The sequence below is a fragment of the Xenopus laevis genome, chromosome 4S (assembly GCF_017654675.1).
Source record: "Xenopus laevis strain J_2021 chromosome 4S, Xenopus_laevis_v10.1, whole genome shotgun sequence".
Lineage (NCBI taxonomy): Eukaryota > Metazoa > Chordata > Amphibia > Anura > Pipidae > Xenopus > Xenopus laevis.
In genome coordinates this window covers 60,548,513-60,573,040 of record NC_054378.1, presented here as the reverse complement: position 1 = coordinate 60,573,040, position 24,528 = coordinate 60,548,513, and the positions used below count along the sequence as shown (strand labels likewise).

The window sequence follows — 24,528 nt, the reverse complement described above, 5'->3', positions numbered from 1 at the left end:
ACTGCTTAATTTATACTCAAGACAGCAAGGAGAACTTTTGTCATTTACAGTATGTGAACATATTTAAAGGACCAGTAATTCAAATAAACATTCAATTTAATACATATGGTGATTTTTTTTATATTGTACAACTATAAGCTGCAGTACAGGAATCAATTATCTTTAAGGACTTGTAACCACCACCCCCCTCCACACACACACATAAAATATAATCAGTGATAATATAAACAAAGATATAATCAGCCTCTTTACAATCTTCAAATACCTGCCACTCTAAAGGATAACTGCAAGGCTGCATCATCCAATTAATTACTTAGGATTCCTTCTCCTCCTCTGCCCCACTCAGCAATTGGCTTTGGCTGTTTCTAAACTCAGATTACTAAACACACGCTCCAGTCTAGCAGCCAATGAAGAGATGGCATTGCTGCTTCCCATAGAAACGTGGCTCTAGCTGTCTGCTCCTATTTTTTTTCCTAACCTCCTCTCCTGAGCTCAGTGTAACAATCACAGTGCTCAATCAAACCAGGACTTTTTATCAAAGTAAGTTCTGCCTGTGTAAGCCTGTGTTCTTAATTGTAGGCTTACACAACCTGCACACGTTTTATCACTAGTGATGTGTCAGATGGAAAATGGCAGCCGGGTGAAAGCTGCTTTTTGTTTTAAGAAAATGTGATGGTGCTGACAAACAGAGGCGCTATATGCAGTACAAATTATGTAGTTTGGGTTTAATACATGGTAGAAAAATATAGGGTTTACTTGTCTTTTAAAATTTGCTTTATACAGGTGTGTTCATAATCCTCTTGTGCAACATTATTATCTGGAGGATATGCTCTCGAACACCTCTCCATTTGGGATATGGAAGGTGGACAATTTGACTGTTCCGGGGACCTGACTTCACATCACTTTTACAATGATGAAGGTGAGTGATAGTTTAGCACTGAGATATACACAGACTGCATATACTGTTAAATTATGATGGACAATCTAAAGACTGAACAGCAGGTAAAACAGAACTAATTCTTAGTTTGCACTTTAGAAACCCACAATTAACCAATATGGACCCCATTTATTAACTATGAAAATTGTAGAGTCACTTAAGGGCAGAGGAAAAAACACGCTGACAAAATTTGTGCAACTTTTTTTCTCGAATGCTTGTTTATTTCAGAAAAAAACGCTAAAAAATATTCTGGCATGTGTTTTTTATGGAAAAAATTGGATTCATTTTCAATGAGGCTGAAAATCTCTAATGTTTTATTAAACTGGGACAATAAATAAATAAAGTTTTTAGAGAACATTCCCTCTGACATCTTTATAACCTGGCCAGCTTTTACATGCAGTGTTTGCTGGCGACTTTTTATGTGTTTTTTTCCTTTAATAAATTCTGACCATTCGATGTTGATAGCAACATGGCTCATGGTTTTGTCTGCACTGGATATACAAAATCTTTGTTTTTAAAATAATTTTTAAAAAAAATATTTTTTACAGTTTTCCAGGACAGGTTGTTGTTATTTTCTAAGGCAGTGCAATCTGGTATCTCCTTTGGGTGGGGTGCAACAGCAGCAGCTCAGAGAACAGTTAGCCAGTGTACTGAACCATGCAAAAAAGAGTCTAATAAATTCAGCAATCATGATCTGCTGTGGACAACATTGAAAGTAGGAATCATTATTATTGGGTTCCTGAACTTCAGTATTAAAAACAGCATTTCGGCACAAAAAGCTTTTTTAAGTCTTTTTAAAGTGTATTATAGTACAAGGCTTAATGAACTGATACTGGGAAAACATAAAAGAGTGGTGGGGCACAAAACTCATTTATTTGTAATATGTAAATTTTAAAACAATTTAAAAAATGTTAAGCAACTGAAAAAAGTCATTATTTATGGTATACTATTTGAAACATCTGAACTGTCTATTTAATATATGAAGCTTGAATTTTAAATTTAGTATTCATTTTGTACCCTGCTGACATAAACATATTACTACAGTCAGTTGCACATACACAGATTTATGGGATTTCTGACACTACATGGCATTTGCCTGAACTGTAAATAGGAGTAGCTCTTCTTGTTCTTTTAATCATGTTAAGGGATTATATTAGCAAGCAAAATGAGAATGACACATTGACTGTAATGAGCTTTGCTGACAAACCTAAATAATCTTTGTTGAAAACTACAGCAGCATGTATTGGCAATAAGAACGAGTTATTTATTAGACATACAGAGACACTGCATTTTTCTTTACCATGTTGAATTGCTTTTCTCGCATGTTTTCATGAGTATATATATTAAAAATGTAATATTGGATGAAGAATGTAGGAGGAGCGGAAATTTATCCATATAATGAATAAAAAAACAGAATGATACATAATACATAAATACTGTATACTGAATATTATATTTTTTTATGATAAAGCACAGAATTTCTAAACAAGATATTGCTTATGCAGATGGTGCGCATCGCTTCAATAGAATACAAATAAAACTGGTGTTCTAGAGCGCAAACAAAATCAGAAATGTTTTATGATAACATCAAGAAACAGCTATAGAAATATAATAAACAACATGGACAACAAAAAACAAAATACAAATTAAATTAACTACAAATGAAAGTAACTTTCTCAAACTTTTTACCTGACACAATAATATCAGCAATTAATGTGTAGTTAATTAACTCGAACATACCTAATTCCACAGACTCTAGAAAATTGTGACACTGTGAGTAATTTCCCATAATCCCTTAGACACACAGTAATAATTATGCAATACAACCCCAACCTCAACCTCTACCTTATTTAATTGTGAATTGTTGGATTCTGGGACTTCAAGCCCCTCTGTGCACCACCCACAGAAACAGGGATTTCAAATCCAAGAATCCAACACTTCACAATGGAACAAGGTAAGGGAGGGGCTGCATTATGTGTGCGGCTTAAGGGGGAAGGCAAGCTAGTCCTTGTGACCAAGATACAGTAGGCTATTGTGGTTTTCCTCTTCTAACTTAAGGCCCCCATATACCGGCCGATAAAAGCTTCCGACAGACCAAGTCGGCATCCGACTGGCTTCCCCGATCGGTTCCGCGTTCCAACTGACCATTTCGGATGCATTGTGATCCAATCATTAGGCCATATGTGGACATATAGGGGAGAGATCCACTCGTTTGGCGACATCGCCAAACAAGCGGATCTCTGCGTCTATGGCCACCTTTAGCCTCCCCCACCAAAAGAATCTTAAACATCAGCTTGCTTAAGTCCTTTTAATATAAACCCAATTAATGCTATATAATATCGATAAGTTTTAGGTTACAGTGTTTTTAATTTGAATTTAAGTTTACAAAACCTTAACCAAAATGTATTTGTAATCACAATTATTTTCCTGAATCATAAAAAATATATTTCAAATATTGATACATTTTGATAAATGTGCTCCTAAATTAATGATTAACTAATATAATAGATTAACTCTTAGGGGTCCATTTACTATCAATCAAATTCACAAATCTCAAAAAATGTCAATTCCTATATAGGTATGGGATCTGTTATCCGGAAACCCGTTAACCAGAAACCCTTGAATTATGGAAAGCTCGTCTCTCATAGACTCCATTATATCCAAATAATCCAAATTTTTAAAAATGAACTTTTTCTCTGTAATAATAAAACAGTACTTTGTACATAAATGATCCAAACTAAGATATAATTAATCCTTATTGGGTTTATTTATTTTCTAGTATACTTGAGGTATCAAGATCCAAATTATGGAAAGATTAGTTATCTGGAAAACCCAGGTCTCGAGCATTCTGGATAACAGGTTCCATACCTATGTTTCTAAAAAGTTCTAAAAATTGAGATTTGTTAAGTGAAAAATGATGAAAACCTCTAAGGAAAAAGAATTCAATGGGAGCTACACTGATCTGATTGAACCACTTTAAATCAACTTGGACTTTTAGAGGTTATCATATTTTTTTCTCAAATTTTTAGAAGTTTTGTATTTTTTAGAAAATCATTCAGGGGGCTTTTTGTTAGTACTTTTTAGAGTTTTAGGGTTTTTAGAAATTAGTCATGGCTTCAAAAACCTATAAAACCCACTAAAATCTGACCTTTAATTTATAAGCCTCTTAACTACAGTGGGGCCTCTGTGTTTTCTATTTAAAAAGTCTGTATTGTGAAATATAATACTGCCCTATGCCAACATTCCATTTCCCCCACACTGTTATTTGCTTGCTAAGGCCTTCTTAGTGAGAACCACATCAGTCAACAAAGCTTTACCCTACATTTCCCCTACATCACATTGTTTGAAAATGCTCTATCTATACCAGACGCTGGTGCTGTTAAAGTGGAGACTATTCGGGATATCTGAAGAGAGAGGTTCTGAGTACTTTCTGCAATATAGGATCAGTGTTGACATGGACAAATCCTGCAGTCTTTTAAATCATACCTGCCAAGTGCTATTAGGTGCATGGTTTGTGCATATCTTTTAACAATTAACATTATATATATATATATATATATATATATATATATATATATATATATATATATATATATATATATATATATATATATATATGTATTGTGACATGCCACTTTTTGGGGGAATTAGCGTTTGGTAGGCAGGTAGCGTAGGATTTTGGAGCTTAGAGACAGGGACACCAAGGTTTAGGACAAAAACACAGGTTTATTAAGCACTGGACATTCCCAACAAAAAGGCAACAGAAAAAATGTTCAGGTTACAGTTCAACTTCACTGTAGAACATGCAGGGTACAGTTCAGTAAATACACTGCAAAACATTCAGGGTTTTCCCCCCTCTGGTCGCTCACCATCAAGGGAAACTCTCACCCTCTTGCACCTTGAAGTATTTGGGCTTCACACTCAGCCCTGCTGGCTTCCCCTCCTGGGACTCAGACTCACTAGCCTCTGCCAGTCCTTTCCTCTTTCTTTCCCCACAAGGGATTTAGGCTCCAAGCTCTGGAACTCTCTTGGTGGCAGAAAAGCTCCTTCTGCCCAGCTCTGTCTCTCACAGCCCCTCACTTCCCTGGAGAGCCCTGAACTGTGCTCACACAGCCCTTTTACATGGTCAGGTAGATCCTCTCTCAGCTGCCACTTAATTACCTGGCTGAGAGGGAATATTAACCCTACCTGAGCCAAATATTCCTTTGCAGCACATACAATGCAGTTTAAATGCACTCTTTTATGTGCCTTTTGCTCTAAGACAGTGGTGTTTCCCAAACACCCTGTCACAATATATATATATATATATATATATATATATATATATATATATATATATATATATATATATATGTAACATTTTTAGCATTATACTTTCACAGATGGTTGTCTTTCCTAAAACTCTATCCTTACGACAACTTGTGGAAACACAAAAACATTTTACCATTAAAATCAAGACATCTGGTACACACATATATATATCATTTTTATGTATATGGAAAACAGCTGCTGTCTACGAGAGAACTGTGGCAATCAAAATACTGTACTTGGACTGGCAATAGCTTTAAACTGGTAAATGCACACATGAACAAAGTCACTGTTCTGAAATATATATACTTAAAATTTTCCATCATTCCGGAAATTCTTAGAAGACATGAAACAAACCCCAATTAGGTGTTCTGCTCTAAGTTTCCATACTTTCACCTCTTAACTTCATCTTTCCTGGATGAAGATTGCTAGAGTTTTGGGAATATTGATGACAGATACTATGGGGCAGATGTATTAATTAACCCTTGATATTCGACTGGCGAATTAAAATCCTTCGACTTCAAATATCGAAGTCGAAGGATTTTGCGCAATTCGTTCAATCGAACGATCGAAGGAATAATCGATCGAACAATTAAATCCTTCGAATCGAACAAATCTAACAAAAAAACGTGGAAAGCCTATGGGGACCTTCCCCATAGGCTAACATTGACTTCGGTAGCTTTTAGGTGGCGAACTAGGGGGTCGAAGTTTTTTCTTAAAGAGACAGTACTTCGACTATCGAATGGTCGAACGATTTTTAGTTCGAATCATTTGATTCAAAGTCAAAGGTCGTAGTCGAAGGTCGAAGTAGCCAATTTGATGGTCGAAGTAGCCAAAAAAAACATTAGAAAATCTAACTATTTTTCCTCTATTCCTGCACTCGAACTTAGTGAATGGGCCCCCTAGTGAATGGGCCCCTATATGTCAGGAGATAAAGGGGGCATACTTTGGTAAACATTATACTTCTTCACATACTATATCAGTTGCTAAATGCTTTGAGGATGAAAAACATGCCAGCTTCTTTTTTTAGAAGCAACTTCATTTAAAAACAAATCTAACCCAATAAATTAATTTCCTGATTTCACAGAAAGTTTAATGTTGTATTATGGTTAGTTGAGACTTATTTATTAAAGGTTGGATTTTAGAGATTTTTGAAACCACAAGTAAACTCTAAAACCAAGAATGTCATTCAGTTTATTAAAAGATCCAAATATAAAAAGTATAAACGAAAAAAGTGCTGAACGATATGAATACTTTGAAAATCTCTAAAAATTTCTGAATTGATTTAAAGAATTCCAATAAGATAAACAGAGCTTCAATTGACTTCTTTAGGACTTCGACAAGTTTTGCTTGGCAACGTTTTGCCTTGAGGTTTTCGTTGTTTTTACACTTACTAAATCTTGAATTTTTAGAGCTTTATAGAAATATAGGAAAACCACACATTTTTCGAGATTCGTGAAAAAAAAAACTTGTAAATGGGCCCCTTAGTATTAGGGGAGGCAAATCAGTATATGTATCAGTAGTTGTTGAATATTTTTTTTTTCTAAATCTTTCTAAATAAATATTACAGTTTAAAATATATAACAACACAAATACCTTTGAGATTATTGTTCCAAACTATTTGAAACAAGATTATTATATTTAGAACATTTCTGCAAATTACACATTTGTGGCCTAAAGGGTGGTTAGCTGAATATCTGCACAGTCACTGACTTTCTGGCTTTCTGCATGAAGCTGGGTTCATTATAGACTTCGAAGATGCTGTTTAAATAACAACCTTATATCCTAAGGATATAGTCTGAGCTTAAAAAGACCCACATCCCCTTCACAACATAGGATCAAATTCAGGACTACTTTCATTTTTGAATATTTTTACATCATTTTTAATTTTCATTACCGATTTTCCTTTGTTTTTATATTGTTTTTGAATGCCTAAAAAATTGCTGGATACTTGATAATTGCTTAGAGTGCTCCAAATCCCAGGGTGAGAGTTTTGATTCTACTGTTTATGATTTATTAGACATTACAGTGCAAGAGGCAAGAGCTCAACAGTGTGAAACATTGCAGATATTATTTGTTTTATTATCAGGGCTGATTATTATGTTGGTATTCACTGTATGCCTGCTACAGTGTGTTTAATTGTTTTGCAGCCTTAAATGTCATTCATTTTATTAAGTCTGTTAGAATAGCTTTGGTGTGCAGAGCCTCTTTGTCAACATTGGAGATATAATTTGACCAACTATAATTCAGCTACAGAACAAAATATTTTAGTTCATACCTCAAACATATAAATGCAGTATGTTAATAATCCTAGTTATATACAAAAGGTGTCATTTGTTAAGATTTCCCATGTGTAAGACTTGTAATTCAAAAAAAGAAACAGATTTGTCAAAGAAATAAATGGAACTCATGCTGAAATTCAATGTAATGAAACAGCATTGTGCCATATTTAGCAACAATGCTGCTGCTGGCAGAATGTGATTAATAGTTCCCGCCACATATATTTTTCTCCTAGTTCAAACATAAAATTGGATTTGATAATATTAATAATGTTATTAATTAAAATTAATATTTGATTAGATGAACTCTAGATTAGGAAAGACAAAAGTGTATTCGGCTTATGAAAAATACATTTTCACTTACCAGTACAGTAGGTTCCATCATTAGTCACAAATCTTTCAGCTCCACTTGAATAAAAACCAGGCACACATGTGCAGTAGTAGCCACCATCTGTATTTGTGCAGTTGGCATTCTCACCACAGATGTTTGTTGCATTTTGACATTCATTGTCATCTATAAAAATTAAAATGACAATTGTACTATACTGTATAACAGTAATGAACAGTAATAACAGTAATGAATAATGTACCCCGCTGCTAAAATTTATAATGGTATTAAAAGTCACCTCGGACCTGTATAAAATCACTCTGTCTTCGGCCTCATATTTTTTTATGGTCAAGTAACTTGAAAAAATGTGATATATCTGATTACGTGCACCAAATGTGGTGCACAGTATGTTGGGCAAACTTCGCGGTGCTTAAGGGAGAGGATCAGAGAACATGTTTCCGATATCAAGAATAAGAAACCCACAAACGTTTCTAAACATTTTTCTTTTTGTAGTGAAGGACATTTGGACCATTTCCAAATTCAAGGGATTGAGCGTGTTACGGCCCCTTACAGAGGCGGTGATATGCAACTTAAAATACTCAAACGCAAAGTGTTCTGGATATTCACCCTTGATACCAGAATGCCCAGGGGCATGAACTCTGAGTTTGATGTATCCTGCTATTATCACAAAGTATTCACATCTTTATGAGCATTTCATCTTCCTTTTCTCCTTTCTAAAAAAGTACACGTTCCTATGATGGGTCAATACATGTATGGGACCTGTTATCCAGAATGCTTGGGACCTGGGGTTTTCCGGATAACGGATCTTTTCCGTAATTTGGGTCTTCATGTCTACTAGAAATCCATTTAAACATTAAATAAACCCAACAGGCTGGTTTTGCTTCCAATAAGGATTAATTATATCTTAGTTGGGATCAAGTACAAACTACTGTTTTATTATTACACAGAAAAAGGAAATCATTTTTAAAAAATTTGGATTATTTGGATAAAATGGAGTCTATGGGAGACAACCATTCCGTAATTCGGAGCTTTCTGGATAAGGGATCCTATACCTGTATTATAATTGATGAATGATGAATTAATAAACAAATGACCATATGAAGTGATGTTTTTCAGCTATAACCCTAAACTTTCAAACAATATGCTTATTATGTTAATTTACTATTCCTTAAACATACAATGTTAATATAATGTCAATCTTTAGGATTAGATGTCTCATTAATTGTTTATTCATGCAGTTCGACTTTCTGCTTTATCCATATATTTTCTAACTTTTATACTTATTTATACGTATTTATTCATTCATTTATAAGCATTCATACTGACTACGTTTATATACATTTTCATTTATTTATTGACATATTTAATCAGATATATTTACATTATAATATCTAATTTGTAACGTCCATTGCATTTAGTATGAACACTCTTTGAAATGTTTCTGATTTTTACTATATGGATATGTATTTCTTGTATTTTTCGCAATTTTTTGTATTTTTGTAACCTTTGGCAGAATTTGTGCATACTAGTTGGTTTTATCTGTGCACTTTTTGTTACCAGATACGTGATCCCTTTAAATTGTGAACTCCAATATATGTTTCCCCTCCCCTCCTCTTTGTGATTGGTGGTTTGGTCCTTAACTAGATAAAGGGTTAAACACTTATTGGTGTTAGAATACCATAAAACATGTTGCAAGAGATATGATATTTATTTATGTAATAGATTGAAAGAGAAAAGCTATATAAACTTACGAATCATTTACTGTAAATTGGTATCACAGGAAAATTGTAAAAAATACTTAGGTGCTCGTGCATTTTGTAGCATATGTGTTTTATTCATGTGCACCAATAACTTTTAAATTCTAATATTCTCAAAAAATAAAACAAAGTAACAATGAACATATGCTCCATTTGACAGATGTCATGTGCAAACCATAATGGTAATAAATAAATGAAATCCACATACATTTTAATTAATTCTTAAAAATAAACCGTTTTAATTAACATTGCTGCTATAATGTAGTTTTTCTTTTAATCAAAACGCCATTTTGATAATTGTTGATTTAGAATGCCAAATCCCTTCAGCAAAGCAGAAGGTAATTATCCTATTAGTCTTTTAGATTTAAATCAAGCAACTACAATTTCAGTTCCAAAATGGACTTCTGAGAGGCCCTTTTAAATTGGGTTCAGTTAATAGTAATGTAAAAATGTTCCAATGTATGCAATCATATCTACTGTATATTTGTACAGGTGCACTTGGCTGAATAAACTTACAAAACATTTATAGAACAGACAAGAGAGTAAGGAGGGAATGTTATAAAAGTTGCAAAGAACAAAACAATTTGCACAAATAAGAATAAAAATTTGCATTTTGCAATGTAATATTCTTCCTTAAACTATTATTGCATTGTACATTTTAATTACACATTATGAATTTAAATTGCTGATTGCCCACTTTTAATAAGTGCTTAAAGGTGTTGTAATCTTTTGGAGCAAACATAACTTTTTCAATAAGAAGTTTTATAACATTCACTGCACACTGGAGCAAACTATACAATTGCAAACCTTCTTTCATTGTCGGAATTGGTCGCTAAACAGTTTCCAGGTTCGAAAAAAGCTATATTAAATTCACGCAAAGGAAAATCTATTCGCACAAAGTGACTATGAAGATTTTCATTCATCCAGGTCATAGTATATCTAGTATAGGTCAATCTAAAAACAACTGGACTTGCTGAGTAATCAATGAAGACGTTTCACTACTCATCCAAGCAGCTTCTTCAGTTCAACTGACTGGTGTGGGAAGTTCTCGGCATATAAACTCTTCCACTAACGATTTACAATGGCACATTGTAACTCTTCAAAGAGGTGACATCTGAAGAAACTCACAGAGGTGTTGATTCTGTATAGTTGTGATAGGATTATCCAATGTGTCATGCAACTCCTAGATACAGGTGTTACTTGTGAGAGTTGCATGAATGGATGTGTGAAGTGTTCTGAATCCGCCGGGGTACAGATGTTAGAACAGCATTGTATGTAGCAGACAAGAAAAAGGTGATCGGTTGCCTACAACAACTTGAAAAGGAGAAAGCCATTGATCGAATTTTATACCACCGTCTGTATCCCAGGGAAGCCACACCATGCTTATACGGACTCCCCAAGATACACAAGGAAGGAGCCCCACTAAGACCCATTGTCAGCAGCATAAATTCAGTGACATACAGCATTGCAAAATTCTTGGCTAACATCTTAGCCCCGTTGGTAGGCAATACAGTGCATCATATCCAGAATGCCAAAGAGTTTGTAACCAAGATTCACGGTGTTACACTAGAGGCAGAAGAAACAATGGTGTTCACATGTATACCTACTACAGAGGCGATTGAGACTGTAAGAAATCGACTGCAACATGGTAACACCCTCAGCAGCAGAACGAAGCTCAGTCCCAACCAAGTTTGTTTGTTGCTAGATTTGTGCCTTAACACCACATACTTCAAGTACAAGAACCTTTTTTATAGACAGAAACATGGCTGTGCAATGGGTTCTCCAGTCTCTCCTATTGTAGCAAACTTGTACATGGAGGAAGTGGAAAGGAGGGCCTTACTTACTTTCCAGGGAACTACACTGACTCACTGGTTCAGGTATGTGGATGATACTTGGGTTAAAATCAGATCCAATGAAGTGGCGACCTTTACAGAACACATTAACTCAGTGGACAATAACATCAAGTTCACAAGGGAAGATGTCCACGATAACAAACTTGCTTTTTTGGACTGTTTGATATGTATCCAAGAGGGGGGTAACTTGAAGACAGAAGTATACAGGAAACCCACTCATACGGATCAATATCTGTTGTTTGATTCCCACCATCCACTGGAACACAAACTGGGTGTCATTCGAACCCTGCACCACCGGGCGGAATGTGTGGCAACTGATACAGAGTCCAAAGACAAAGAGCAGAAACATCTCAGAGGAGCTTTGAAAGCGTGTGGCTACCCAGACTGGGCCTTTGTCAAAACAGCAGCAACCAAGCCCAACAGGAACACCAATAGAAATAACCGCCCGGAGACACATAGTAGGCGAAACATAGTCATCCCATATGTAGCTGGAGTGTCAGAGAAACTCTGGAGGATTTTCAACAAACACCATGTCCCTGTGTTTTTCAAACCTAGCAACACACTGAGACAAAAACTGGTACACCCAAAGGATCAAACACCAAAGGAAAAACAAAGCAATGTGGTATACGGAGTGCAGTGTAGCGAGGAGTGCACAGATCTATACATTGGGGAGACAAAACAACTGCTCTCCAAGCGAATGGCTCAGCACAGGAGGGAGAACTCTACAGGGCAAAACTCAGCTGTCTTTCTACACTTAAAAGACAAGGGACACTCCTTTGAAGACAGCAAGGTCCAAATCTTGGATAAAGAAGACCGCTGGTTTGAACGAGGCGTGAAAGAGGCGATTCATGTCAAGGTGGAGAGACCATCTCTGAACAGAGGCGGGGGCCTTCGACACCACCTGTCTGCTACATACAATGCTGTTCTAACATCTGTACCCCGGCGGATTCAGAACACTTCACACATCCATTCATGCAACTCTCACAAGTAACACCTGTATCTAGGAGTTGCATGACACATTGGATAATCCTATCACAACTACACAGAATCAACACCTCTGTGAGTTTCTTCAGATGTCACCTCTTTGAAGAGTTACAATGTGCCATTGTAAATGGATTAGTGGAAGAGTTTATATGCCGAGAATTTCCCACACCAGTCAGTTGAACCGAAGAAGCTGCTCGGATGAGTAGTGAAACGTCTTCATTGATTACTCAGCAAGTCTAGTTGTTTTTAGATTGACCTATACTAGATATTATTCGCACAAAGGCATAATTTTTCGCATTGCAATTTTTTTCTGTTACCGACATTTATTACAGTACATTCCCCCATTTGAGCTAAAAGCAGAGAATTAGTGCATCATAAACAACTGCTCATTGTCTGTAATAAAACTTCATGCTAAAAGTTATTCAGCAATAAAGAATATTATACAAATGTAGGTTCTTATTTTTTATATTACCACTTTTTTACCACAGTGTTGAATCATATTTAAACTAATGATCAATCCTCTTCTAATTTATAATGCAACTATGTAAAACAAAATCCTGCAGGACCCCCAGTATAATAATACCTTCGTCCGACAATTTGAAAAGATGATCTGTTCAACATTTATGCTGAAATGGTGCATTATTAAAAGCCCCCATTGGCTACCTAGTCAAGTGGATCTGAGTCTATTGTTTGTATTTGTTACACCCCTGTGAATTAGCTAAATGTTGATTTTTTTTTAATTAAGTTCTCACAATGCATTTATGTTTAAAACAATAAAGCCAGAGCAAAATAACTGGAACACTGAGAATTGGAAGGTAATGCTATGATAATAAGATGTGTAGTTTTATATTAGAATGTAATTTTGCAATTTCTGCTTGTGATTAAGCTATGAAAAAAACACCCCACTAATTCTTGTCTTCAGAGTTTAACAGGCACAGCACTCCATTAGACTCTGCTTAGAGAAGTGTAATGGGCCTACTAATAATGTCAACAACAGAATTAGGATCAAATGAACAGCGAGTGTGAATGTTAACACACCATCTGATTTACTGTAACTGCAAGTCTTAATCAAAATTATAATACTGAAATAACCTAAAAATAGTTATAGAAAGTTGAAGTTTAAATAATATATCCATTATATATACACCATGGATTCAGTTAAAACAAATAATTATAAAATAAATACACACCAACACATGTAATGATTAAAGGAGAAGGAAAGGTTAAAACTAAGTAAGCCTTATCAGAAAGGTCCATCTACATATACCAGTAAACCCCCAAAGTAATGCTGCTCTGAGTCCCCTGTCAAAAGAAACACTGCATTTCTTTCCTTCTATTGTGTACTCATGGGCTTCTGTATCAGACTTCCTGCCTTCAGCTTAAACCTCATTGCCCTGGACAAGAGCATGCTCAGTTTGCTCCTCTTCCCCCGCCCACTCCCTTCTCTGCTGTAATCTGAGCCCAGAGCAGGGAGAGACTCAGGCAGGAAGTGATGTCACACCACATTAATACTGCAGCTCCTATCCTAAACAAACAGAGAGTTTCTAGAGCTTTTTACTTAGGTATGGTAAAACATTCTACAGAATAAATATTGCATTCTAGCTTGCACTATTGCAGCTAATCTATTGGCAATAAAATGCCTCCATAGCATTCCTTCTCCTTTAAGAAATACTATAAAAGATATTGTTATATGACAAATAGCATTACTTTGTTCCAGGTGCAGTTCCAGCAATGGTAGGGGTTAAACTTTAATGCACCTTTCCTCCAATCAGCAACGGGAGGAGCCTTATTTCAATTTGCTTGTTGCCTCAGTAAACAGGTCTTTAAAAAAGATCAAGATAGTTTGTGTGATTAAATTTGGCCTGTCCGTCCCACATAAATCCTTTTTATGATTCTTCTTGTCCCCTGATTTTTATTCTAAAAATCGAATCCCTTTGTACCGTGTATATCTATTTGCCCCAGTAACCAGGAAGTGGTTTAAATGCCAGACTGTAAGATAAGGGGACCTTAACAAAAAATAATCAATAAAAGTAACAATAACCTTGCTTCCTCAAATAATTTTTTTTATTTTTCAGAGATCTCCAACAACTAAATAACATTTAACATGGTCCGGAGACACTTTTGTCAAGAATTGCAACTATGCGGGGAGGTGCCAGCTAATAAGAATTATGGCCAAAGATAAATAGGAACACATTACTGTCTTGAAAATGTTATGATCATAATTTAAACCCCCTGTTTTTATTAGATAGACAATTTTATGACATACTAAAAGTTAACTTTAAGCGAACTACCCCTTTTATAAACCATGCAGTTTAAGTGCATTTTACAAAAAAGTTGCAATAATTGTACCTGAGTGTTCTAAGGGTTGTATTTATCATGCTGTGTAAAAAGTGGAGTGAAGCAGAGATATTGCCCAGAGCAATCAATCAGCAATTAGTAACAAAAATAAAAGCATAGATCTGCTATGAGCAACATCACATGTAATGTTTCAGTCCACTTTTTACACAGAATGATAAATATACCCCTAAGGGGCATATTTATCAAGCGTCAAATTTTGAATTTGAAAAACTTCGAAATTCGAATTCAAAAAGACCAACTGAAATTAAGTTGAATTTTTTTTTTTTATCAAATAGGTCCATTTTCGATCGAATAGGTTAGTATTCGGCCAAATTCGAATCATACGAATCGAAGTAATAGCGCATTCGATTGAATTCAATTTGAAGGTTTTTCCCCCCAAAAAACTTAGATTTTTCAAAGTCCACCAATTTACTCCAAATAGGTTCTAGGAGGTCCCCCATAGGCTTAAACAGCAATTTGCCAGGGTTTAGATGGTGAATGGTCGAAGTCAAATTTTTAAAGAGACAGTACATGATAAATTTCGATATTCTAATTTTCAAATTTTTCTCAAATTCAAACAGAATTTTGACTATTCCCTAGTCGAAGTAAAATAGCTCGACCGTTGATAAATCTGCCCCTAAGTGTTAAGCTTTATTTACCACATCTAAAAGGTATAATGTACATACATAGTTTCATTCTTATAATATCTGAATTCTTTTTGTTGCTTGAACAGGCACTTTGTGATGGGCGAATAAATTTGCAGCAAATTTCCATGTTTTGCCACTGTCAAATACATTTGTGAAACTGCGGAAAAAAATTTACCACCGAAAAATGTGACGTGTTGAAAAAATTTGGGCACCCGTCAGCATAAAAAGTTATTCGCCCGCTATTGACTTTAATGCATTTGGACAAAATTGTCGTGAGCGTCAAAATAATTTTGACTTCCATTGACTTCAATGCATTTTTGCGAATTTTTCAGCGATGCGAAACGGGACAAATTTGTCCATTTCTATTTGTGATGTCCTGATAAAGGTCCTCTGTGCAGGACTGAAACATCGACTTGCACCATTAAAACTTTGCACATAAATTAAATCCCATGAGTGCTACATGTTCTTTATGCTATTACTTTTTGTAACTGCACCTGGGCTTTTTGTCTTTTTCCAACTAGCATGAATAAATAATTCCAGTCACTGCTGTACCAGTAGTTACAAATGAGGACCATTACATTTAGGGGCAGATTTTTCAAGGGTCGAATTTAGAGTTGTTGGGAGTTATTTAAAACTTCCACAAACTCCCATGAACTCGAAATTTGACCAGATTCAATTTATTAAAAAAAAAAATCTAATTTTACAAACTTGAATTAATAGGATCGACCCGCAAATTTGGATAGGATTCGAATCAAATTTGATTCTAGTTATTAAAACTCAATTTTAGTTTTTTTCTCTGAAACTTGAATGTCAGGAAGGCTGCAAACAACTCTAAATTGATCCCAGGACATCTTCAATGGGCTAAAACAGCAATTTGGCAGATTTAAGGTGGCGAATAGGCAAATTCAACTTCTTAAAGGGCCAGTGTATGATAAATTTAGAAAATCAAATTCGAATTTAAAAAAAAGCTTGAATAGTATTTTAAAAATTTCCTAGTTGAATTTGACAGTTTTGTCCACAAAAAACTCAAAAAATCTAATTAAAAATTTGAAAATTTTAATTTTCACTTCGACCCTTGATAAATCTGCCCCTTAATGATGGATTTAATGGAGAGTTTGATGAGTTTCTGTGTATGACATAAGCCTTAATCTTGTTAGTTTATCTATTTACTGTCATATAGATTGACTTTATACTAGTATGACCAGATAATCCATGAACAGCAATAGTACATGGAGCTAAACCATTTCATTCCCCACATCCTGTTTTGTGGGGCAACTTAATTCAATATTTTTGAACTCATATAATACAGGTTAGTCAAAACTGTGGAAACCACTAATACACATGTGGATGGCCAAGCCATCAGCAGAGAAAAAAACAATACTGTTCATGGAATCTATCAATGGAATCTATGAATAATCTGTTGTTTTTTGTTATTTTATTGTTATTTAATAACATTTGCTGTTACTGTTTTGTTAGCAGGAGTCTATTATGCTGGGGGGGGGTTAAATGTATTGTATTAGTCTAAGGGGCAAATTCACTAAGCGCCGAAGCGCCGAACGCTAGTGTTACTTCGCTAGCGTTTGGCATTTTCGTTACTGCGCAAATTCACTAACGAACGCTGGCGTAGTTTCGCTAGTGTTACGTCGCACCCTTACGCCTGGCGAAGTTTCGCTAGCGACGTAGCTACGCAAATTCACTAATGCGCGCAGTGTACTGAACGCTACCTTTTACGCTAGACTTCCTTTGCCACCTCAGACCAGGTGAAGCGCAATAGAGTAGATAGGGATTGCTTCAAAAAAAGTCAACATTTTTCTAAGTCCCAAAAAACGCTGGCGTGTTTTCCACATTATGGGTGATAGGCTGAAAAAGATTGAGAATTTTTTTGGGGCTCCCCTCCTTCCCCCCTACATTTCCTGACTCATGGCAACTTACCTAGACAGTGGGCACATGTGTAGGGCAAAATAAAATTTTTATTTGATGTTTTGAAGGTTTTCTAGACATTTGTAGTGCTGATACGTATTCCTCCATTGAAATTTGAATTTGGCGCCGTATGCAAATTAGCCTTCGCTAGCGTAACTTCGCTTTACTTAGCGAATCAACGCTAGCGCAACTTCGCAACCTTACGCTACCCCTGAGCGCAACTTCGGATTTTAGTGAATTTGCGAAGTGCTGGCGAAACTACACCTGGCGAAGTGTGGTGAAGTGCGGCGAAGTGCGGCGAAGTTACGCCTGGCGCAACTACGAATCTTAGTGAATTTGCCCCTAAGAATCTATTCCTGAGGGAGGGAAATGGAGGGGGGTGATATCACTCCAACTTGCAGTACAGCAGTAAAGAGTAATGGAAGTTTATCAGAGCACAAGTCACATGACTGGGGGCAGCTGGGAAACTGGCAATATGACTAGCCTCATGTCAGATTTCAAAATTAAATTTCAAAATTCTGCTGGAGCAGCACTATTAACTGATGTGTTTTGAAAAAAACATGTTTTCCCATGACAGTATCCCTTTAAATGAAAATGTGTGTTCTTGCTTCTGTAGAAGTTTAATAGTTACACTAAACTTGTTAGTAACTCATCATTTTTAAATAAACCATATATAAATAAATTAAAGCAAGAAAACATGCAGTCTACATATTAACTGGTTTGAATGAAAATAATGTCCTTACAAATGCTTAAAACTAAACATTGATGACAGCTGAGTCTGCATTCAACCAGCTATGCTTAAAAAAATACCGGCACAATAGGAGGAAGACGTGAATAATGCTCTGGCTATTTACAGGAAATTAGTAGTGGTCTTTAGTTCTGAGGTTAAATTCTTCATACTAAAGAAGTAAAAAAATGTAAAGTATGACATATGTTTCTTCATTTTAGCAAACAGAAACATGTATGTTTATTTTAAATACGATCTACACATTACCATTTTTCTGATTTGGGAAAAGAAATACAACAAATGTAAAACTATAATTAAAAAGAAAAACTGTGATAGAAAAACAGTTTACAATGTTCTGGACATCTATAAGCGTTTCTCTCCCAATATTTATCACTAGCGCTAATGCTGACATGCAATGCATTCTTTTTGTAGCATATATGTAAACCTAGTACATCTACATTGTTGGCAGACTGTTGCCTTCCCCTCAAACAGGCCAGAATCTATGACATTGGCAGGAATAGGTTTAAAGGAAATGTTCAGTGTGAAACTGCACTGTGTTATTTTAGATGTAAAGAGGTATCGCCTGTAAGACCAACGTCTGGGAAGGGCACCTCTCATAGAACCAGTTTGAAGCAAATCATTTTTTATTGCTTTTTTTTTCTCTGTAATAATAAAACAGTAGCTTGATGGTAATTAAGATAGCATAAAATAATATAAATGATTGAGTTTATTTAATGTTCATGTGTTTTTGTAGATTTAATGTATGATCATTCAAATTATGGAACGACCCCTAATTCAGAAAACCCCAGGTACTCCAAGCATACATGCCATACTTGCATAAAAGCAAGCCATTTTTGGCTACATTTTTTTACCCAAATTAGATTTTCCTGAACACTTGCTAGTCCCTTTTGAATACTGCATTTTGATATTCACCACCCAGCCAGTGCTGTACATCATCCAGATATACTGTACAGTACCTAGGAGCTTTATGTTGATATCTGCACAATATTGTAGAGACATGGAGATATCTATATGGTGCCCTTCTCCTAACCCTTTCCAAAGCTATCTACATCAGACCGAGATAGGTCTAGCAACCTAGTCACTTGTGCAGCCCCAACCGCACAACGCAGGAAGTAGTGTATGTGCTGATTGGTATTCAACATCACCTGAAAAACAGAGAATGATCAAAACATTCTATCGATTATATTGCCTTCCCAGGGACTTTGAGCACCCTGACCAGAAAATTATCTAAGATAACAGTAATATGGTAATTACTGGTCACATTAATATGCTTGACCCCAGAAAACCTGTGTTCCTTTTTATAGCTGCTTACACATTAAATCCATATATGGTATTCAAATTTAGCAATTCATTGGCAATCATGCTACATAGCTGTGTATTACATGACATTCAGATCAGAGGGAGGGCAAAAAGTCCCCTTATTATTAATATTATTAACATGTAACAATGTGTACAACAGATAATTTAACAGATTTACATACAAAAACAACCAGTAATTGTTATGAGCTGTAAAGAAGGCTCTTCCCAAAATGAACTTACAATATAAACTCTGAAGCTACCTTTAATTTCAGTCAGAAGGAAAAAAAAGTCCTTGAATTCAGCCCCCTGATCAACATTGTACATTGTGTATTAATATTAGAAATCCCATTTCTAATCAGACTGATCAACAATGGGCTTGTAGTGATACTATATCCACTATTTGGAAAATTTCTCATCTAAAGATATTTACAGTTCTTTAAAAATAATAGGCCTTCCGGACAAGTGCAGTGGAGGGAAGCTTTGATCTGGTTAGGCAGGCCATAAGAAACATAATGGGTTAAGGTACTGTGAGGAGAGTAAAGGGGAGGGCTTACCAGGCACTGAGTCAGAGAAAGACAGCAGTCTTCCTGAATCATAGGTGGGAGCAGCATCCAGCCCACCAGGGATGGACTGGGACTCAAAATAGGCCCTGGCATTTCAAGTACACAGAGGCCCAACCAGTCTCCCACCAGCCCATTCCACAGTGACTGTCTATGGGATCTTACAGCAGCCCCTCTGGCATTTGCCAGAACTCACAGATTGCCAGTTTGGGCCTGACGCCCACCTGCCCTTGGTATTGGAATTGTGACGGCTCTGGTAGATTGGGTTAATGGTATAATGTTATACTACAGTTACATGCTATTTATACATGTTATTTCCATTGATGTTGTTAATTAAGCTGCGGCCTTTAAACTCCATCCTGGAGTCCAGTGTCATCATTGGTAGCATAGCAGCAAATATAAGATTCATATGTATCGTATAGTCCTGGGGAGACCCAAATAGGTCCTATCAGGAACAGTGTGGACATTATGTAACAGCAATGGCACAACAACATTTTACACTGGTGTAATGTGATTGGAAGCTAACTGGAATTTACTGGATAACCGTGCTGTCTATAATTTAGATCCCATACATTAAGGGGCTTATTTACTAAAATCTGAAAAAAATTAATTATTTTAGTAAAACCACTTCGACCAAACTGCCATTCACATTTTTACCACATTTATCAATAAATTAACTTGAAAATCTGGTGCAGGAAAAGACTAGATAAAATTGTGATAAAAAAACGAATCATATGATTTTTCTGATTTGATGTCCCCTATTTTTTGGAATTTGTACAAAACCCAGTGCAGATCATAATATCTTTCAATTGTAAAAGGGACATCTGCCATTGACTTCTACATGACCTCTGTAGGTTTGAGATGGAGTACTTTTTTATTCTGAATTTTAGCAGACTTTGGGCTTAATAAATCACCGAAAAAAAATCACGTTTTTTTTTCACCACAACAAAAAGGTGTTTTTCCTTTAAAACTCTGACCAGATATATTTACTTTAGTAAATAACCCCCTAAGTCTGCTAAAAAAATATTTTAAACACTGAATAAACCCAAAAGGATTGTCTTGCTTCCAATAAGAATTAATTAAATTATAGTTAGAATCAAGTACAATGTACCGTTTTACTATTACTGTACAGAGAAAAGAAATCATTATTAAAAATTTGAATTTTATGGCTAAAACAGAGTCTCTGGGAGATCACCTTCTCGTAATTCAGAACTTTCTGGATAACGGATCTCTTATGTGTACTTTTTGTTTCTCTCAGTGTTATCATTCAATTGAACCAGTGTTTATGTGTGCAATATTGCCTCAAAACTGATTATGTACATTTCAATGGCAAGATTATTATAATCTTGGATGGATATGTTCTGGTATTAATTAGAGATCAGAGGCTGATATGCAAAGTTATTTGTTTTACCTGATTGAATTGGCTGCTAGAATCACAGCGTGCTCTAATTTCCATTTATTTATTTTATAAAAACCTGTAATACAATTTTTTTCACAAAGTTTAGTGTGTGCCCAAACTTGAGTACAGCACTGCAGACATCAGAAGATATTTAAGACATCTCCTCAAGACAGTCATTAACTCCAGGGCATATCTGCACCCTGCATGTTTCAACTGGCTTGCAATTGCCTTTAATTCATCAAAGCAGGCTAAACTAGTAGACTGATGCTAGCTGAAAGTTGCACTAAAATGTGTAGAATGATGCAGTTGTATTTGTAGATGAATTTTGTGTTGCTTAAAAATGCATCAAATATTATGAAGAAATTGCTGAATCTTCAAGATCATCCAGCTCCTGTTACACAAATGTTAAAAAGGTTACAGATTTCATTATGATCAACTCTTCCACAACATTTTTAGGAGGTGGAATAAACTTCTACAGAAGCCTTTATAAAGCTGAATCATTTGTATTTTTCAACAATGAAATTATTCGCAATGAATGTACAAGAGCCAAAATATTGTAGGCAATTGTTCTCATTTTTTAACCACATATTGTTTAATAATTTTAACAATTTCTTTATAATTATAATTTTTTTCTTAAATTGTACTCATCTATTCTGTAGCAAAGGTAATTTTACGTTTTTTAGACATAGGCAGGTGTAATGTAACCGACGCATTAAGTAAAAGTCTGATTCTGCCAGACCATTTCAAGTCTCAGCCAGAAAAAATCTGGAAAGTGATTAATTTACTCAGTTTGTTTTTCTAATCTAGATTACACATCTTGCACAACCCACCATTCATTTCAGTGGGAATAGCAGGTGTGGCATTGAAAGCCAGACTATTATGCATTTGCTTTGGGTGTGTTTGTCAAGTAAAAACAATGATATGTTGTCTAAAATTGGAGCAGGCAAATGTTCTAAATAATACATTTCCCTCATTATATGCAGTACAATAGAACAAGCAATGTCAGAGAAAATCCACAGTAGTATGAAAAAGGCTTGCCCCAAATACAAGTCTAAAAACACAGAGACAACAGTTATATGAACAAAGTACTTGGACAAAGACAATAGAGCTTGTGTTATTTTTAGACAGGAGTCTTGCTCTTTCTTGTCACTTATGTGCCATTAGATTGAGAAAAAGCATATATAATTCCATTACAAATAAATAGATAAATAAATACATTCCATAAATATATTTCAGAAAAAGAAAAAGAACAACTGCCTGAATATTAGTGTTAAGAGTTTAAATAAGTCAAGTAAAGATACACTGGCACACAGGGCAATTGCAGTGCAGGGTGACCCCTTGCTGTTTATTTGTGTGGACGTGCAACGTTTCGGGGCGAACCCCTTTCTCAAGCGCCCCAAAACGTCGCACGTCCGCACAAATAAACAGCAAGGGGTCACCCTGCACTGCAATTGCCCTGTGTGCCAGTGTATCTTTACTTGAAGTATCTGTTTGGGGGTTGCCGTACCCTCTACTCTGTGTGTGAATTATTTTCATATTTAATTCTTTCAAATCACAAAATTTATCTTTGGAGTGACTTCTGTGGTCAGTAGAGATTAAAAAATACAGATTTGTAATTTAACAAAAAATAATGTTTAGTAAAGCTTCTTATTCAAATTATTTTATAATTACAATTATGTATATTTTAATGAAATATCAATGAGAGGCAGACTTGATAATTTTAGATAGTTTCATTTAAACTATTGTTTTATTTGTTTATTTTATACATACTTGGAACAAAAATAATTACTGCAACTTTAATTTTTTCATGCAATTTAAATGAGTTAAAATGCATTCCATTGAAAAGGATATCCTTTGTTTCCTATTGGGAGGCAGAAATTCATTGTTGGAAATTTGTCACACTGCAGACTATGAAAAGAAAACACAATAAATTTGGCTGCCAGAGTTCTAATTACTCTTTGACTACATGTCCTAGAACATTTGTCTAATGTTAACCTAAGAAGTCACTAGAGATCAGCAGGGGTCAGAAACTGAAGAATAGGTTTCTAATTAAGATCTTACTCATATTTTATTATTATTATTATCTTCTTGATTATTACTTTAAGCTGCTGCATGTGGATTTACATTTTAAAACATCAGACAAATAGAGCTGGCCATCCACATACTGATAAAGTTGCACAAAACAAAATCTATTTTAGTAAATGTATGGTGGCTCAATGATCCCTGACAATATCCATATACTATAGACTATGGTTTGGAGATCAGGCCTGTTTTGAAATCTAGTCCGCCAATGCGCCATTTCTGCTAGTGATGGACCAATCACATGGCTAGCGTACCTTGCCAGTCTGTGTATGGCTACCTTAAGACTTTCCTATAAATGCATAAGTTCCAAATGTCCAGCCACTCATTCTAAGACTTTGTTAATAAACAATGGTACATTTTCTGTACTAATCACCATAAATATATTATTATCACATTGTTTATTTGAATAAAGTTTTTTTGGCCATATATAAATTCACATTAACATTACAAAAACAAAACATTTAAGAAAATGTTATGTACTAAACAAGCCACTTGATCTGAAAGCAGTAGTGGCGATAATGTTGGGTGTCTTTTCTACTCAATGAAGCACACAAAGAAGTTTTACTACCATGTCAGGACATTGGTTACTGGTAATGAACATATTTTTGTTGTAAGATATATTAGTATCACATTGTTTATTTGAAAAAATGTTTTTTTGGCCATATATAAATTCACATTAACATTACAAAAACAAAACATTTAAGAAAACAATGTTACTAGCTTATAAGCACTAATGACAGAGGACTTTATAGTCATCAGCACCCCAAATTTTTTTTTTAGCCATTTACCATAGTATCCACCATATTACATTTGCAACTGTGTCCCTTTAAAACAAACTTCTGAAATTTCTTATTGTACTTAGGTCTAAAAGTGTCCAGCAATTTAAACCAATAAGTCTATTTAATGTGACAACATAATTTCACAGACTGTCTCTAAAAAGGTGCTTTGTTAAAAGGATGGAATTGATTAATTGATCACTCTGTCCAATTCTTCTGTGCGTATGTCTATATTTATTTAAAAAATAGAATAGAATTTTTTAATTTTTGTTATCGCAACATTAAAATTATTC

The 24,528-nt window shown here is 35.2% G+C and overlaps 1 protein-coding gene across 1 annotated transcript in view; it reads right to left on the bottom strand.

Annotated features, from left to right (window-relative positions):
* adgrl4.S (adhesion G protein-coupled receptor L4 S homeolog) overlaps positions 1-24,528 on the bottom strand; it is a 97,693-nt gene that overhangs the window by 59,728 nt on the left and 13,437 nt on the right. Inside the window, exon 3 of the mRNA XM_018260717.2 lies at positions 7,889-8,038. Coding sequence (XP_018116206.1) covers positions 7,889-8,038 — 150 coding nt within the window. The remainder of the gene's footprint in view (positions 1-7,888; positions 8,039-24,528) is intronic.